This window comes from Pseudorasbora parva, chromosome 9, assembly GCF_024679245.1.
Source record: "Pseudorasbora parva isolate DD20220531a chromosome 9, ASM2467924v1, whole genome shotgun sequence".
Taxonomy (NCBI): domain Eukaryota; kingdom Metazoa; phylum Chordata; class Actinopteri; order Cypriniformes; family Gobionidae; genus Pseudorasbora; species Pseudorasbora parva.
The window spans coordinates 15,524,766-15,543,360 of record NC_090180.1 but is presented as its reverse complement, the minus strand read 5'-3'; the positions used below and the strand labels follow the sequence as shown (position 1 = coordinate 15,543,360).

General features: G+C 36.0%; 1 protein-coding gene across 1 annotated transcript in view; it reads left to right on the top strand.

The window, feature by feature from the left end:
- The window catches only part of slc44a5a (solute carrier family 44 member 5a), a 141,562-nt gene that overhangs the window by 119,029 nt on the left and 3,938 nt on the right, over positions 1–18,595 (top strand). The window contains exons 4-19 of the mRNA XM_067454103.1: positions 5,925–6,009; positions 6,790–6,874; positions 6,962–7,090; positions 8,292–8,352; positions 11,045–11,168; positions 11,312–11,395; positions 13,363–13,475; positions 13,981–14,112; positions 14,189–14,288; positions 14,397–14,489; positions 15,159–15,246; positions 16,219–16,481; positions 16,955–17,049; positions 17,405–17,508; positions 17,600–17,673; positions 17,749–17,819. Of these exons, the coding sequence (XP_067310204.1) occupies positions 5,925–6,009; positions 6,790–6,874; positions 6,962–7,090; positions 8,292–8,352; positions 11,045–11,168; positions 11,312–11,395; positions 13,363–13,475; positions 13,981–14,112; positions 14,189–14,288; positions 14,397–14,489; positions 15,159–15,246; positions 16,219–16,481; positions 16,955–17,049; positions 17,405–17,508; positions 17,600–17,673; positions 17,749–17,819 (1,701 nt within the window). The remainder of the gene's footprint in view (positions 1–5,924; positions 6,010–6,789; positions 6,875–6,961; positions 7,091–8,291; positions 8,353–11,044; positions 11,169–11,311; positions 11,396–13,362; positions 13,476–13,980; positions 14,113–14,188; positions 14,289–14,396; positions 14,490–15,158; positions 15,247–16,218; positions 16,482–16,954; positions 17,050–17,404; positions 17,509–17,599; positions 17,674–17,748; positions 17,820–18,595) is intronic.

Below are 18,595 nucleotides of genomic sequence, written 5' to 3'. Positions count from 1 at the left end.
CCTAATTTAGCAATTTGTAAGTTACACAAAACACACAAGCCGCGCTGACTCTCACGGCCAGGTGTTCTCCGAGTCCGATTGACGTATTACATAGGCTACAACATTAACAGACCCGGGAACCGAAGTAATAGATTAGGACCCGACCCGGACCCGGCTGACCATTTAAAAAATAGACCCGAACCCGTACGGGTCCCAGGTCGGATCCCGGGTCCACGGGTCTCGGGTGCCCCGTGAAGACCTCTAGTGTAAAGGTATATGACCATCCAGTGAATAATAGTTTCAGTTCCTCTCAATTCCGATTTTGTTCGTTTTAACTCCTACGGTAGCCGATTTAGTCCAAGATTAACATGGCAATCCCCCTCTTCACATTCGACACAGTACCATCGAGTGTTAAAACGCAAAAGGCAAAGCTTTAATATATGGGTATGTCCCTCTTTGGCTAATGTACTTTCAAGATGGAGGGGCAACATGGCGACCAGCATTCAAACCCCTCACCCGTATGTATTTTCAATGGCATATTATAAACTTATGAGAATACTTAATTACGTAAAAGAAGTAAATATACATTAATGAGCACATATATTTTTGAAAGAACTAAGTGTTTTTAGCTAAGAATAAACTAAAAAAGTTACACAGTGTAGCTTTAATAATCTCATCCATGAACATTATTTCTGATCGAGTCCTATCCCAATTCTCAAGATGCTGAGCTCAAACTTGGCGTCATCAAACTACACCTTTGTTTTGAATAGGCGCCCTCTAGCGGACGGAAAAGTTACACATACAAATCAATCATATCGAATTATAATCCATCATATACAATCACAGCATGATCATTGAGCCATTGCCTCCTCTCATGTGACTTTTCTCCATTCATTTTAATTACCCCACTCAACGCATGCTTTATGGGCTCCGTTTTAAGACAATGGGGACAGAGGAGGTGCACTTCCTGTTGTAACTTTACCTGTGTCAAACGCTGTCACTGTTGGACAGTGTTACTTTATAAAAACCAATGACTTCTACACATTTTAATGGCACATTTTGTAATATTCCCATTGTTTTTTTGCTATGTCGATTATGTTATCATCTAGTTGTTGTTTTTTGAGGAGGCACTTCCTCCCTTGCCTCCTCAGAGGAAGAGCCCCTGGTTACAGTATACAGTGGTGGCTAAAATTATTAGAACACTTGGCATCTGGGAGTCGTGTTATTGGGCCTGGATTTATTTTCCAAGAGGACAATGACCCGAAATATTGTTCTTACTATTGTTGGTGCGAGGGAAGGAATCTGCTGGAACATTGAAAATTATGGACTGGCCCCCTCAAAGTCCAGACCTCAACCCCATCAAGCACATTTGGAAAATAAACTGGACAGATCTATTGTACATTCAAAGGAAAGACTTTGGCTTCAGTTGCAGAAGGCATGGGATAACATTAGTGTTGAAGTGCTCAGAGGAAATACTATTGGAACTATTTCAGAGAGATGTGCTGCTGTAATGGATGCAAAAGGTGGACATGCCAAATATTAAAGTGGATAAAAACAGCATGACTCGCTTCATCTGATAAATGGTGGTCAGAACAACCATGTTTCACGAACATTATGAAATTAAATCATGTTTTGGGGGCATAAAAAAGGTCAATATTTTCAGATATGTCAGGTATGTTACTAGTTAGATTCTCCCCGAATCTTCTTAAAGGTAAAACATCTGGCTGGTTGGCATAACTGCTCTATAGAGTGTGGTGGTTTTAATTACCTTCTTATCAAGTGATTAAAATATTGATCTGCAACATGAGAACCTTTGATCAGAGGAGGCGTCTTCCTCTAATTCTGAACCACTCAGGTTCTCAAGAGAAACCCCAGCTTTAACAAGAACCCCATAGACTACAGATGAATTAACATCCAACATATAAAGAGGCTAAAGTGGGTGTTCGGTACATAAAAGACAGAAAAGGAGATAAAAAGAGAAAGGAGAGAGAGTGTCTCGATTTCTGAGTAATATTTTTGAGAATGAAGAGCAAAGTCTGTGCATTCCTTGTCAGCTCCTCTGATGTAAGATCATGCATGAATATTTTATGATGTTCAACTCCACCAGGAGCTCCTCCACAGCTCTTCCCTCCACTTCAAAGCGTGGCTAAAGTTAACGCTACTGCTAATACTACCCTGCGCACTTCTTACTGTGGAGAAGCTGATGCAAGAAGAATTGCCACAGGGATGGCTTTGTTCTATTAGTATATGTTTGTTTCAAGGACAAAAAGACCTTGGGCCTGATTTTCGGAAATGTTATAATTTTGTCACATCAAACGATTTTGATCCTCATTGACATTAGCACGCTGAGGGATCATCCTGGGAAATTTACTGATATCAAGCACATTATTGTACCATACATCCGGACCTTGGTGCTGATGGCCGCGCTGACACACACACATGCCCTCACAGTAAATGCTGATTGTGTTTCAAGTGCAGAAGTGATAAGCGAGGGGCACGGAGAGCTCTTCTTTGAAAGCCCCTCACATATGCCCGCTAGTTTCACAGCGTGATGTTCCTGCTGGAAGAGGAAATGAGTCACTTTGAAGGCTTGCTGTAGATGTAGGGCGCGGCTCCACCAGAGATGAGATAAGTGGCGTGACTTTTAACTGAGGCCTTACTGTTTCTCCAAGCTTACTAATGACCGTGATACCACTGACAAAGTTTTCTATATTATATACAACTAGTTGAAACAAGTCAAATACTTGATGATCAGTCTTTTTTTTTTGTGTGTGTGTGTGTGTGTGTGTGTGTGTTACTTGTTTTTGCTGTTAAGTTGTTATTGTTGTGGTTGTTGTTTTCTTCTTTTTTCTTGTTTTGATGTTTTTCCTTGTTTTTTATCAGTTTTTTTTTTTTTAAATACATTTTAGGACATGAGATAAGTTTGAGATAAGCTAAATAAGTAAACAAATAAATAAGTTAGTTATCTCAAACTTATCTCATATCCTAAAATGTATCTCTCAAAAAACACAAAACAAAATCAGAGGTAAATACACAAAAAAACAAATGCAAAGAAAACACGGAAAGAACAAAAAAAAATTAAATCAGAAGAAAATAAAAAACTAAAGAAAACTCAACAAACTAACCAAACAAAAAACAACAAAACAAACACAAAACAGAGCAAAACACATAAATAACATTTATGTTATTGTTTAGTTAATTGCTCTGTTTTGCTTATTTTTTTGCTTTTTTTTTTTTTGTTGCTTTTTTGTGGTTGTTTTGTTGTTTTTTGTTTGGTTAGTTGGTTGAGTTTTCTTTTGCTTTTTGAGAGACATTTTAGGATCAACATGATATTGAACATCATGACACAACATGAACACATGACAAGTTTGAGATTAAAGTCAAAAACAAAACTTTTTTCTTTTGATCTGTTCATTATTTTTGGTTTTTTTTTTTGTTTAGCTTTTTTTTTGTGTTATTTTTATTTAGTTAATTTTTTGTGTTTTCTTTTGGTTTTTAGTTTAGATTTTTGTGTCTTTTGAAATATTCTTTTGTTTTTTGTGTTTTATGCTGTTTTTGTTTTGTGTTCTTTGTTTTCCTTTGTGTTTTTTTCTTTTGTAAAGATATAGTTTAGGCTCCACCAGAAATTATATAAGTTTGTGATAATTAGTAAAAAAAATATATATATTTTTTTTTAAACAAGTAAATATTTTTTCAAATGATCAGAAGTTATTGTTTAGTTGTTTGTTCTGTTTTGCTTTTTTGTTTCTTTTGTTGATTTTTGTTTGAATATTTGTTGTTAAGTTGGTTGTAATTTTGTTTAGTTTTCCTTTGTTTTTGTTTTGCTTTTTTGTTTTCTTCTGAATTAGTTCTTATTTTAGTTGTTTTGTGGTTTTTTTGAGAGAGAGAGAGAGAGAGAGAGAGAGAGAGAGAGAGAGAGAGAGAGAGAGAGAGAGAGAGAGAGAGAGAGAGAGAGAGAGATTTTAGGCTTAAGTTTGAAATAACTAATAAAGCTAAAGTCAAAAACATTATTTTTTTATTTTTTTCGATATTTGTTTTCTTTTAGTTTGTTTTTTGTTTAGCTTTTTTGTGTTTCTTTTGTTGTTTTTTATTTGGTTAATTGTTTATTTTTATTTTGTTTTGTTTTTGTCTTCTTCTAAAATTTTGTTTAGTTTCTTATGTTTTATTCTGTCTTTGTTATGTTTTGTAGTTTTTCTTTTTTTAGAGATATATTTTAGGCTCCACCAGTTAAATGTTAGAGATAACATTAAACTTTTTTTTAAACAAGTAAAAATCTTGATCGCGATGATCAGCAATTATTGTTTAGTTGTTTGTTTTGTTCTGTTCTTTGTTTTGCTTTTTTGTGTTTCTTTGTTCTTGTTTTTATTTTGTTAATTTAGTTTTTTTGTGTGTCTTCTGAATTTATTATTATTTTATTTATTTATTTATTTTTCAGTTTTCTTTTGTTATTGTTGTGTTTTCCTCTGGCTTTGTTTTGTATTTTTTGTTTTTTTTTTGAGAGAGATTTTAGACTCCACCATATATGAGATAAGTACAGTGGCATGCATGTTTCTCCAAGTACGGCTTTGAACACAATGAAAAGGCAGATGACTCAAGCTTTACCTGCATTGAATGTGAACACCTCATAACCAGATTCACAATCTGCAAAGTGCTCCATCACAATCCCTCCATGAACTGCATATATCACGGTGGTCTAGCCTCATTTTGCAGGGTCTGTGCAGGCACTAATGGGAAGCAATAATGCTATTACTTCATATTGCCCCTGGCAGAGGAATGATGTCACCCTGTAAGAGCTGCCTGCCCCCTCCCAAAAAAGACCACTCAAATCTCTTTCTGCTACAGGCAAAAGATGAAATCACCAATGACATCATCCTCTAGACACACTGTCTCGTGACCATTATAGTCTCAAGTGTTCAGCTGGGTGCAGAAAACCATGTTGCTCATTGTGGTTACTGCATCTTAATGTATATTGGAGTGTAAAGACTCTGAAATATTCATATAGCTGAACTTTGCCAATAGTATTTTTTTTTTTTTTTATGCATCTACTGGCACTTTTTTGAGGCCAAAGTTGTTATTGCATACAGCTTAACTCTAGCATTAAAGCGAGGCATTGTGGTGCGAATCTCATTTCACAGCTCTGTGAAATGCTGCTCTAATAGCCTTTGCTCAGCAGGTGACTTCACATGGAGCTGTAGCATGCAGAGTTTTTGAGTTGTTTTTCAGTTTCATTCAGAATAATTTTCAGATGACAGAAGTCGTTTCGCCTTGTGGGGAGAGAAATGGCATCTTTAGTACCTTATGTAGCGGCCTGTATAATGTGGATGGCTTTAATGTCAACTGATGGCTTTGTATATGACCATTTTATTTTAAATGGAGATGCATTTTTCATGTTAGAAGTATTAATAAGAGACTGTATTTGTCATGATAATTTGCTGTTAAAAATAGCATTTATTCACTATAATATTATGCAAATTGTACTCTGTTGTACAGTAGTTTAATTTTGCTTCATATCTAAGAGATTTCAAACAGACTTTGATAGTAGGTTGTTTCTATAGTCACTTCATCCAAAAATAGGACTGGAATCATTTATTCTCCAGTTATACTCGAATGGATTTAATTATCCTGAGCAATACTGTCAAATAAACAAGGTTCTCGAAGTCATTAATATGCGTTCATGAGATAGATGCATTTGATAGCTGCTTACTTTATAGGTCCCTTAAGTGAACTTTTGTGCTGTACATGCCGGTCTGCTACAATCTCATATAGCTTATAACCAAAGTGTAGACTTAGAGGGGGATTTCAGCTGTTTTTTGGCTTGTAAACTTTTTAAAATTATTATTATATCCTCAATATTTGATTATACAGTATGATCCCTGTAAGGATCATTTTGGATTTTTTTTTCTTCTTGAATGAATTAATTTAATTATGTCTCCTCTTTGTTGTAGCATGGATTCATGGCGACCCAAGGAAAGTAATTTACCCCACGGACAGCACGGGTCAGTTTTGTGGGCAGAAGGGCACACCCACTGCGTAAGTGCCAGAAACACCTCCAGCTAATCATAAACTTGGGTGGGAGGGGCCAAAATACACCCCATCCAATTAAAACAGGTTTCACTTGCCATGTAATTAGAATATTCTGATTAGTACGCATACCTTTCATTTTCCATTCATGTATTTATTAACCATACCCAAAGCACAGAATATTAATCCTTAAGCCTTCTCAAATTTACATCGCATGCTTTTGTGCTGAATTCCCTTTTGTGAGGGTGTGTGTTGATTGGCAGCGCATAACCTTGGGGGGAAAAAAAAATGCTCATTAGAGGAGCTGGGACACACTGATAAGAGTGTTTGTTATGCTCAGTTATAGAGTGAGAGATGTTTACTTGGTGGTGAATTGGAAGCATTTGGATCTGTGCAGTTCATAATTAGGAGATGCGATGCCCTCGGTGGCTTATGGGATTATGGGTAGGGTGAATCTGACACAAGCCCTTAATACTTTTCCCTGCCCAGACCAAATGATTGAATACTGAGTTTTTATCTGTATCATAAAAATTTCTCTCAGCATTTCAGTTATTCAGCAGGCTGGAGGACGCTGATTATTTAGTGTTGAATCAGGGTTATATGTTGTGATTTACAATGCAAAACTGAAAGGAGTTTTATTACAGCGTGATAAGCACTGCAACTGAATGTTTGGAGTGGAAAGCTGCTTAAAACACTGATTTCACCCTCATAGGCACAGCTGAATAGCTCCACTGACACCTACTGGCAAAATACTGCAATTTTAACACTATAATTAATTTTGCTCCATAGAAAGAAAGCCATATTATTCTACTTCAACATACTGAAATGTGCCAGTCCTGCTGTCCTGATAAACCTCCAGTGCCCTACTACTCAGGTAATGCACTTCTTCATCACTAATACTGTCATTATATTGCTCATTTTGCTCAATATGTTTTGTCTAAATAACCTAAACTGTTTCTAGATGTGTGTTTCCAAGTGCCCAGATCGATTTGCAACGTACAAAGATATGCAGATCCAGTATAGATTGAACAAGAGCCACTGGGATTATTATAAACAGTTCTGCAAGCCAGGCTTCAATAACCCCCAAAAGGTAAATCTCACAGGCATGCTGAAGAGTTGCAATGAACTAATGCACAGTGCCAATTAGATTTAAAGAACTGACAATTCAGTTGATGTTAACTGTTTAATAGCTATCTCTCCCTTATATGTGACTAATTCAAAAGGCTATACAACTTTCAGGAAATGTTAATGTTTAGCTAATTGAGACCTTTGAGAAGAGATCACAGCATGTACCAGACTGTACTTACAGTTGTGAAGATACCAGAGTCTGCAAAATTTGTTTTAATGTGACCTTGAAAATGGTCACATTCCTCCAAAACTGATTTATCTGATCTATATTGTCCATGTTCATCTAATAGCTCTGTATTCTAAATGTCAACCGATGTTTAATTTGTGTCTTTTTCATTCTTCTAAAGCAATTTTACGAGATGGAGCATCCGATAAATATTTTCTATATTTTTACATTACTTTTATATAACTAAAAATCTTTGTTTAAATATACATTTTAAAATCAAATTTATTCCTGTTGTCAAAACTGAATTTTCAGAATTATTACTCGTATTCAGTGTCGTATGATCTTTCAGAAATCATTCTAATATGATGGCTCAAAAAACATTTATTATTATTATCATTGTTGAAAACAGTTTTTGTAGAAACTGTGATACATAATTTTTGTCAGGATTATTTGATAAATAGAAGGTTAAAATAACAATATTTATTTGAAATGGAAACCATTTTGACATTAAAATCTGTATTCTTGTATCTCACCCTTTGCAAAAGCAACTTCTGAGCAAAACAAAATTCCCCCAGGTGTCTTTATAAATGCATTTAGACTATGACAACACTTTAGAAAAGAGTTTTACGTTTTGATGGCACTGCCTCAGCATGTATATCTGTTTAGTTCTATTTTCCAGAAGGGAATGAGTTTTTTTCCTGACAAGAATAATTCCACAGGCTCTTTCGGGGCTTTTAAGATGTCATTCTCAAGAGCCATTCTGGTTCCTGGAAGATTTTTTTTCTCTCTGTATAATTGAGTAGTGAACTTTACTTTAGAGAACTTCAGGCTCCAGATTATTTTGCACTGCATGTCTATGTTATCTTCTAATGTCATGTTAATGGGTCCTCTGAATAGCCAGGAACCATTCATCGAATAACTGACATGCTAACATTGATAGAGTTGTATGCTGTCATATAGTGAAGTTTTTTGAAGGACAGCTCTTTCCTTATTGCAGTCTGTTACACAAGTGCTGCGAGATGAGGACTGTCCGTCAATGATAGTGCCAAGCCGACCATGTAAGTACAGTGTGTGTGTTTGTGTGTGTGTGTGTGCGTGCGTGCGTGCGTGTGTGTGTGTGTGTGGGGGGGGGGGGGGGGGGGCTGGTAATCCCTACGTTATGGGGACAAAATGTCCCCACAAAGATGGGAATATCCAAAATCCTTGTCCTTGTGGGGACATTTTTAGGTCCCCATGAGGAAAACATCTTATAAATCACACAGAAGGAGTTTTTTTTTTTGAGAAAGTAAAAATGTAGAATGTTTCCTGTGATGGGTAGGTTTAGGGGCAGGGGCAGTGTAAGGGGATAGCAAATACGGTTTGTACACTATAAAAACCATTAAGCCTATGGATTGTCCCCATGTCACAAAAACAAACGTGTGTGTGTGTGTGTGTGTGTGTGTGTGTGTGTGTGTGTGTGTGTGTGTGTGTGTGTGTGTGTGTGTGTGTGTGTGTGTGTGTGTGTGTGTGTGTGTGTGTGTGTGTGTGTGTAAGTGTGTGTAAGTGTGTGTAAGTGTGTGTGTGCATGTGCGTGTTTGTTTGTTTTTGTGAAATATCAAGACACAAATGTGTATAATGACATGGGTATGACATAGGTGATACAAGGAGAAGGTAAATTATGATAACAATTGATATAAAAATATTACGCCTATGGAATGTCCCCACATTTCACAAAAACAAACGCGCGTGCGTGCGTGCCTGTGTGTGTGTCTGTGTCCTATAGAAAGTCTATGGTATGTCCCTCTTTTGATAGCAAAGTAAGCAAGTTCCCTTTTGAGTGGAACTCGAAACTGTGTGTAGTATTTATGAGGATCTATTGACAGAAATGCAATATAATATACATAACTAGTTTTCAGTGGTGTATAAAGTCATTACATACTGAACCATTATGTTTTATTACCTAAGTATGAGACATTTCTATCTACATACACCACGGGTCCCCTTGGTTGCAATTCGCAACCTCACCGCTATATGCAGCTCAAATTTACACATTCCATCTTTAAGCTATATATGCAATGTCATGGTTGAAATACAGGAAAAGTGTGACGCTTTATCATGACGGATGACTCGCACCAAATGTGTATTGTTTATTGGAGATGAGCATGCTACACTCTAAAAACTCCAATTAATAAAATGTTGAAAGAGCAAAAAAATATATGTTGAACTAATTTTCTTACTTGTGCTTAGTTAAGAAGACTAATTATATTAAGTCTGTAGAAATATATTTGAAAAACATTAAATTAATTGGTATTTTCAAATCCAGTTAACATTTAGAAATAAGCACAAAATAAGATATTTGGAAGAATGTTTGTAACCAAGCAGATGGAGCGACCAATCACTACCATAGTAGGGGGGAAATACTATGGTAGTGAATGGCTGTTCTATCTGCTTTGTTACAAACATTCTTCCAAATATCTTATTTTGTGTTCAGCAGAACAAAGAAACTCACACAGGATTTGAACAACATGAGGGTGAATAAATGAGGACAGAATTTTCATTTTTGGTAAACTATCCCTTTACCAGCTGAAACACTGACAAGAAGCAAGAATGCTCCACTGAATCTACTTTGACTGTGTGTGTATTTTCAAAACTAAAGGTGCATTAAAGACATTATAGAAAAGTGACAAGGGTGTTTGGTCATTTTTTTATTATTTAAAGAAATTTGAAATTAATTCTTATGAAAATGTATTGTTTGTATGCCAAATTTTACAAATGCAGATGATACAATGTGCTTTAATTTGTTTTTATCCTCACTATAACATGTTGTAACTAGTTCCACCACTGCAATTTCTAGTAACAATTAAAACCATTTAAAAATGAAACCCCTAATTAAAACGTTTTAGTTGAATTAATTATAAAAACAGGTTGAGTAAACGTACATTTTAAAGTTGAAGTCAAGTTTGACCCAACTAAAAATTATTAATTCAATTAACTTTAAAAATAATTGAGCAAACGTACATTTTAAAGTTGAAGTCAAGTTTGACCCAACTAAAAATTATTAATTCAATTAACTTTAAAAATAATTGAGCAAACGTACATTTTAACGTTGAAGTCAAGTTTGAGCCAATTAAAAAATATTAATTCAGGTAACAATTTCTAGAACGAAATTGAGTGAACATAAAATATCTGTGGAACTAGTTACTAAATAATAATTCGTTGAAAGCACTAGAAATTTTTTACAGTGTAGGTCATTCCTTAAAAAAAATGTCAGCATTGTGAGTATTTCACCATTTGCAAGCTCTAAACCTGCTTTGCCATTTTCTCAAAGAAATGAGGGCCAAGCTCCTGCCAGGGTTCACCAGAACTGCATCTGCCTTCTTCTAGGGGTTTAATTTTGGTCAGCCCATGTTTGGTTTGTAGATCTAGTGTCTCTTCTGGACAACTTTCGACACGTTTCGAACAATGACTCAAGCAGAAACATTCCCCTATAGCATCAACGCCATGACACAGCGTTGAGTTCTTCTCTCAGGGAAGCGGGTTACATACGTAACCTGAGACATTTTGATTACATATTTGTAATCATGATGGAAAAACTTTTTTGGAACATTTTTTAGTTTTCATTGCTTTCCTGTTAAATTTTAGCTACTATGGGCTAATTTGCATCAGAAAGGAGTAGCTGTTTACTTAGATTGTTTTGATTTTGATTTTGAGTATCATTATTATTATTCCTTCAGCAGTTGGTCATTCTTTTTTTCTTTTCTTACATGAAAGTTTTACAGCGCTGCTTTCCAGACTTCATCACCAGAAATGGGACCCTAACAGTTGCTAACAAAACAGCTTTCAAAGATGCACTGGACACAGCCAGAAGTGTGACTGAACTTAGAGATGCAGCCAAGTATGTATATCGTATTCAGTAATGCTCTAGAAGTAGTTGATTCAGTTTATGCGGTAAAAGCTTATATTTGATAAAAACTGAGCCCTTTATTATCTGATGTGTTTCCTTGACTTGGGCATACAAATACATATTTTTCTCTGCAGTGGAATTACAAGTATCCATGAGGCCAAAGAGGTGGGAATGAAGATTGTGGAGGATTATGCCAGTTGTTGGTACTGGATAGTGATGTAAGCAGCCTTTTATCTCAGCTCATACATTATACATTGACTGTGTTCAGTAGCCTAGAGATTTTCAAGTGCGTATCAACATCAGTGAAAAAATGCTCTTCTGATTCTTAGGATACTGCCAGTCAGTTTTGAACAATACGATACCCATTCTCTTATCAACAAAAAAGTTTTTTTTTTTAAATCCACATATGTAAATAGGAATAATTTATCCAAATATAACATATATGACCCACATGTCATTCCAAACTTGTATGACTGTAAGACCAAAGGAGGAATTTTGCAGAATGTCAAAGCTACTCCTTTCCATACAGTGAGTGCATATAGAGCTCCACAATATGTATCTTATGCATCATTTCCCTAAATGATGACAATTTTTGTTTTTGTTTGAAGTGTCCCTTTAAAGGAATACGCCAACTTTTTAGGACTTAAGCTTAGCACACACACACACACACACACACACACACACACACACACACACACACACACACACACACACACACACACACACACACACACACACACACACACACACACACACACACACACACACACACACACACACACACACACACACACACACACATATGTTTGTTATCCCCCAGAGTTGATGCCACAATTCTCCATAATACTTAACAATTTGGTACAACATTCACGGTTTAATACACGCTTGTGAATTGCATTTTTTTTCTTCGGTTTTGCAAATAATTCGTTATTTCTATTTCTCTCAGAGTCTACGTGCTGATAAGAGCAAATATCCAATCATATGCACTAAAGTTAGGGGGTGTTTAGTCATGCTTGAAATGTTGGTGTCAGAGAGTTATACTCACGGAACGCTGTAGTTATTCACAATCACGAAAGTTCATTACTTGCATGCGTTTTAAAGCCTTGCCGGTTAAACATTTAACACACGTGATTACTGGACTAAGCAGTCTTACTGCGCTAATACTGTCAAATACACACAAGGTTAACATAAACACAGTCGGTTATGTCTAAAGTGAAAGTAAAATCATGTGTATATGAGATGCGAGCACGCCGTGAACACTTGTCCTTAAAGGGACAGTTCACCTCTAAAATTATGTTAATAAAACAACAAGTCAATATCACTCACTGCTCTTGAATAAAAAAATGTAAACCTTTAACAGAAAGGTCCGCTCTTGCGCTCTAGTCAAACTATATATTAACGAAACGCTATTGGCTGTTTCAAAAAAGGGGAGGAGCTGCTAACGGCTGGAGCCGTTTCAGGCGAAATTACGTCAACACATTGAATAATGAGGTGCATTTCAAGGCACTTCAGTGGGTCTTTAAGTAAAGTTTTTCATTCCTGCGTAACAATCAGGGAACTTTGCTGCCGTACCATGGGTGCAGTAGCGCAATGATATTACGCAGCGCCTGAAAATAGTCCCCAGCACGCTCTCTGTGCAAGCAGGTTGTCACATTGGTTATGCTGACAGAAGTTAGTCTATTTTCAGGCGCTGCATAATATTATTGCACCGCTTCACCCATGGTACGGCAGCAAAGTTCCCTGGTTATCAGTAATGAGAGTATAGTTCCTAGCCATATCGGTATGAAAATCACAACTTTTCATTTTTGCTGTCGGCCTTAGTACACAATGTAACTATACACATCACAACATGTAAATAGGAAAATGTTGGTGTTATTTTGTCTCTTATTGAGCAGTAGGCTAGATGGAGCCGTTTACCTCCCGTCTTTGTGCTAAGCTAGGCTAGCAGTGTGTGCGTCAGACAGAGTTATGGCACAAACGGAAATTAGAATGGTATGGACTTATTAACTCTGAGGGATACGGTCGATAAGCTAAAGTCCCAAAAAGTCGGCGTGTTCCTTTAATGCTGTAAATATGAATTATATTTAAAAACTAATGAAGGAGTAATTGTTTGTTACTCTTTGATTTAAAACTCTTTGTTATTGTGTGCATGTTTACTGTGCTCATGAGTTTCTCATTGTGACAGAGGGCTGCTCATAGCGCTGGTCATCAGTCTGATCTTCATCTTGCTGCTGCGATTCACTGCAGGCTTCCTCCTCTGGTTCATCATCATCGCTGTTATCCTGCTCGTGGCCTACGGTCAGTATTTACAGTATAATGTAGTTAACTATAAAATATAATTAATGACATGACAATAATAACATATGCTGTGTAATGACTTGGCTTATTTCACATCATAATCACTTGTGCCAACTCTTTCAGCGTTTCTACTGTGTGACTCAACTGCAGCTCTAAATATAAATTAACATAATGTCTGGGTTTGGCTAGTGTTTACATTCATTACAGCCATAAACTAAGTGCTTATCAGACATTGACTATCAAGAATAATTACAAACAAGGTTAAGAAATCAAAATTGCATGCAATTACATTTAATCACATTAAATGTTTCAATTAAATCACATTTCATAGATAATTCAAGCCCAAAATTGTGTAGAACATAAACAGATTTGAATCATCTGGAGTTAATGAATAGCTCTGTTTGTACTGCTAATGCTGTAACCTATCAATACGCAAAATAAACAGTCACGTGCAATGTGAAGCAGGTCTTTTCTTGGGCTCTTGTGATGTGAAACTTGTTTGCAGGTATCTGGCACTGTTACTGGGAGTTCACCGTTCTCAGGAAGACCCCCGGAGTGGACGTCACTATCTCTGACATCGGCTTCCAGACTGACCTCCACGTCTACTTACAACTCAGTCAGACGTGGCTAGTCTTCAGTAAGAATGAATTTGAATTTCTGGCTTTGAATTTCTGCAGTACTGCTTGTTTCATGTGTTCTTCTGCTCCTCTTAGTGGTGACTCTGGGTTTGACTGAAGTCTCCATAGTCTTTATTCTCATATTCTTGAGAAAGCGGATTCGCATTGCTATCGCTCTGCTCAGAGAGGGCAGCAGGTGAGTCTCTTTTTTTGTATCTCTGTCTGAGAACTCTCATGTGTGTGAGAGAGATTAACAGCTGCTCTAATAATCTGTGTGTGTGTGTGTGTGTGTGTGTCTTTGCAGGGCCATCAGTTACATCATGTCCGCTCTGTTCTACCCCATCATCACCTTTGTGCTGCTGGCCATCTGTATCGCCTACTGGGCCATGACTGCACTGTATCCTCTTCATTTACTGATGCACAACACTCAAAATCTTTAAAGGGATAGTTCACCCAAAAATGAAGCTTCTGTCATCATATATTCACCGTCAAGTTGTTCCAAACCTGTATGAATTTCTTTCTTCTGCTGAACACAAAGGAAGATATTTTTAAGAATATGAGAAACCAAACAGTTGATGTGCCCCATTGACTTCCATAGTATTTTATATTATGGTAAGTCAATGGGCCCCATCAGCGTTTTGGTTATTGACATTTTTTTAAATATCATCTTTTGTGTTCAGCATTTTTTGTCATTATCATATGACCAACCAGCGTCAGTTCACTGCCATTCACAAATCCTTTCCCGTGGCCTCATGGAATGGTAAATTGTCCATCAAATGTGCACTTCAGAATCTCACCCAAAGTACCTATTCTTGGCCTTTTACCTATTCTTTTATGAGAACTGTGAATTCAGATATACTGCTTTTGTCATATACTGTTTTTCACCTACTATATAGTAGGAAAGTATGCAATCCTCCAGTTGGTGGCACTATTATAACTAATAATGAGAACTTCAGCATAAAGCAAACAGCATAAAACAAAAAGCAAACCACAATGGCATAAAAATGCAAGCATCAAACACACACATCAGTGCCACGTTTTCTTTAGACCTTAATTAAACCCGAAGCTTTCTTGCATCTTCTGGTGATGCTGTTTACAAAGTCACATCAGTGCATCCCAACTGCAAGTATACCAACCAAACCTGCAATCCTGAGGTGAGATCTATTCTGCAATGTCTGCACAGCTTCAGCTTTGTAAATATCCCCTACAGTAGTTGTTTCCATAACATAGAAATCTGTTTCTATATTCAATTTTTAATGGAATAAAAATATGTGAATAAACTTAAAGGAATAGTTCACCCAAAAATGAAAATGTGATGTTTATCTGCTTACCCCCAGGGTATCCGAGATGAAGGTGTGTTTGTTTCTTCAGTAGAACACAAATGAAGATTTTTAACTCCAACCGTTGACGTATAATGCATGTCAGTTATGTTTATTTCTATGAGAGTAAAAAATACATATACATATATGAATCCATATTAAACCCTGTGGCTTGTGGCGATACGATCGGTTTATGCAAGAAACCAAAAAGTATTTGTTATTTTTTACTTTATATCAGACAAATCTCATCTAGTATTTCCCAGTGCCATTATTTCCATCTAAGAAGGTCAAAATACTGGCACGATCATAGGTACAGTATATGTACAGATGCCTTATTTGACTAATCTGCGCAGGCACTAATAAGTATTGTTTATATATATATATATATAGTAATGGCGTTGGGAATACAAGATGGGATTAGTCTGATATGAGGTAAAAAAATAACAAATACTGTCTGATTTCTCACAGAAACCTATCGTTTTGTGTTTTAAGACATCAATGTGCCGCCATGAGCCGCTGTGTTTAATATGGATTCGTTAGTATATGTGTTTTTTTACTCGCATAGAAATACACCCCCTTGACATGCATTATATAAGCAACGGTTGGAGTTTAAAATCTTCATTTGGGTGAACTATCTAAGTTGCTGATTTTTATGGTTAAGATAAACAAAAACAATCCTTTCAGAAATTAGCAAGATTTTTTATTTTAGAATTACTTTATTGCAATGTCAATCTTTTTACATTTAGTTTTAAAAAAATATTTTTCTTCACATGATTTAGCATGGCTATGCTTTTTCATTATCAATAGAGCTTCAACAGGACCAACATCACCAAGCAGTGTCCAGGTGCTCAGTGTCTTTTTGCTTTTTACGGGGGTGAGAGCTTGTACCATCGCTACATCTTCATCCTCCAGCTCTGTAATCTGTTGGTCTTCCTCTGGCTGGTTAATTTCACCATTGCTCTGGGACAGTGCACCATCGCTGGGGCATTTGCCTCGTATTACTGGGCCCGGAGGAAGCCCGCAGACATCCCCCCCTGCCCAGTGTTCTCCTCTTTTTCTAGGGCCATACGGTACAGTTCCAGTGTTTCCTATTGAAGTCAAAGCATTGCTCATGCTTTTCTTACTTAATATTTTTGTCATGTATCTAAGTTTCTAAAATTTCTTTAAATTCTTATATTAAGAAACATTTACTAGACAAGTAAAATTATTGTATTGTTTTGGGGAAAAATAACTCAAAATTAAGAGAGTTTTTGCTTAAAATAAGGAAAATAATCTGCCAGTGGGGTAAACAAAATAATCTTGTTTTAAGATTAATTTGCTTATCCTGCTGGCAAATTATTTTGCTTATTTTAAGCAAAAATTCTCTTAATTGAGTTATTTTTCCCAAAAACAAGCCAATTACTTTTGCTTGTCTGGTAAATACTTCTTGTTTTAAGAATTTTTAGATGTTTGGAATAGAAAAAAGACAAAAATACTAAGTAAGAAAAGCATTTTTTTGCAGTTACACGTAACAAGATGCATTCAACTGTGCTGTGTTTTGCAGGTATCACACCGGGTCTCTTGCTTTTGGCTCTCTCATCTTAGCAGTGGTTCAACTCATCCGAGTCATTCTGGAATATCTCGACCACAAACTAAAAGGTTGAGTTTGTACAGTATAAACACCATTATGTCTATGGAAATTCCCCCTAAAACATAGAAGCCAGTGTGTGTGTGGTCCAGGTAAACCCTATATTATGAGGACAAAAGGTCCCCACAAAGATGGAAGTATCTGAAATCCTTGTCTTTGTTGGGACATTTTTTTCTGAGGAAAACAGCGTATTAATCAGACTAAATTATGTTTTTTAAAAATGTAAAAATACAGAACGTTTTCTGTGATGGTAGGTTTAGGTTTACGCGACAGAATACTGACTAGTTTGCTCAGTATAAAAATCACTATGTCTATGGAAAGTCTCCATAAAACATGAAAACTCAACATGTGTCTGTATGCGTGTAGGAGCTCACAATGTGTTTGCACGATTCCTGCTCTGCTGTCTGAAGTGCTGCTTCTGGTGTCTGGAGCGATTTATACGCTTTATGAACAGGAATGCTTACATAATGGTAAGAGTCAGCCATACTGCCCTATAAAATACACAATAAACAAACACGTATTATATGTAAGGATTTAATGTATATGTGTGTTTCACACTAGATTGCTATTTATGGAAAGAACTTTTGCACATCAGCGCGGGAGGCGTTCTATTTATTGATGAGGAATGTAGTGAGGTGAGAATATCTTTTATGTCAGTGTTCGATCAGAACTGGCCGTCCTCTTACTGCAGTTCTTCTTCTCTGCCGCAGGGTGGCGGTGTTGGACAAAGTAACCGACTTCTTGCTCTTCCTGGGGAAACTATTGATAGCGGGGAGTGTTGGTGAGTAGCCTAATCTGGTCATGTAATCTGACGAAATCTGGTTTTGTGAAGTTTGTTTTGTTAAGGTTATATAACATAAGGTTCCTACTGCATTCTTTCATTGCTTTATTCATAAGAATGACAACAACAACAAAAAAAACATTAGTAAAATTAATTGGCAACATTATTAACTTGGACTCATGGAGAAAAAAAAGTTTATTAGGTGGAAAAAAGATGATAAACTGTGCATCCCATGGAGCATTGCAAATTATTAACAGAATAATATAAAATACCATATATTGAGCATTCAATTGAAAATATTGAATTTCAATGCATATCCAATATTTCCAATATCCAATATATATATTTGCCAAGCTTTCAAACAAAATTCTTTCATGTTGTTAATTTTGGAATAAGGCTGTAACAACAAAATGTGGAAAAAGTGAAGCGTTGTGAATACTTTCTGGATGCACTGTACACTACATTTCAAAAGCTTGGGGGGGGGGGGGGTAGAAATAAACTATATAAAAAAATTATAAATGTATAAAAAATTATAAAAAATAATAATAAAAAAAAGTTAAATTCTTTAAATGAAATAAATATTAATAAAAGTTTATAAAAATGTTAAGTTAATACTTTTATGGACACATTAAATTGATAAAACGTGACGGGACAGACAATTTATAGTGTTACAAAATATTTATATTTCAAATAATTGCTATTCTTTTGACATTTCTAATCATCAAAGAATCCTGAAAAATATGTATGATGATTCCCACGATTATCATGAAATATTC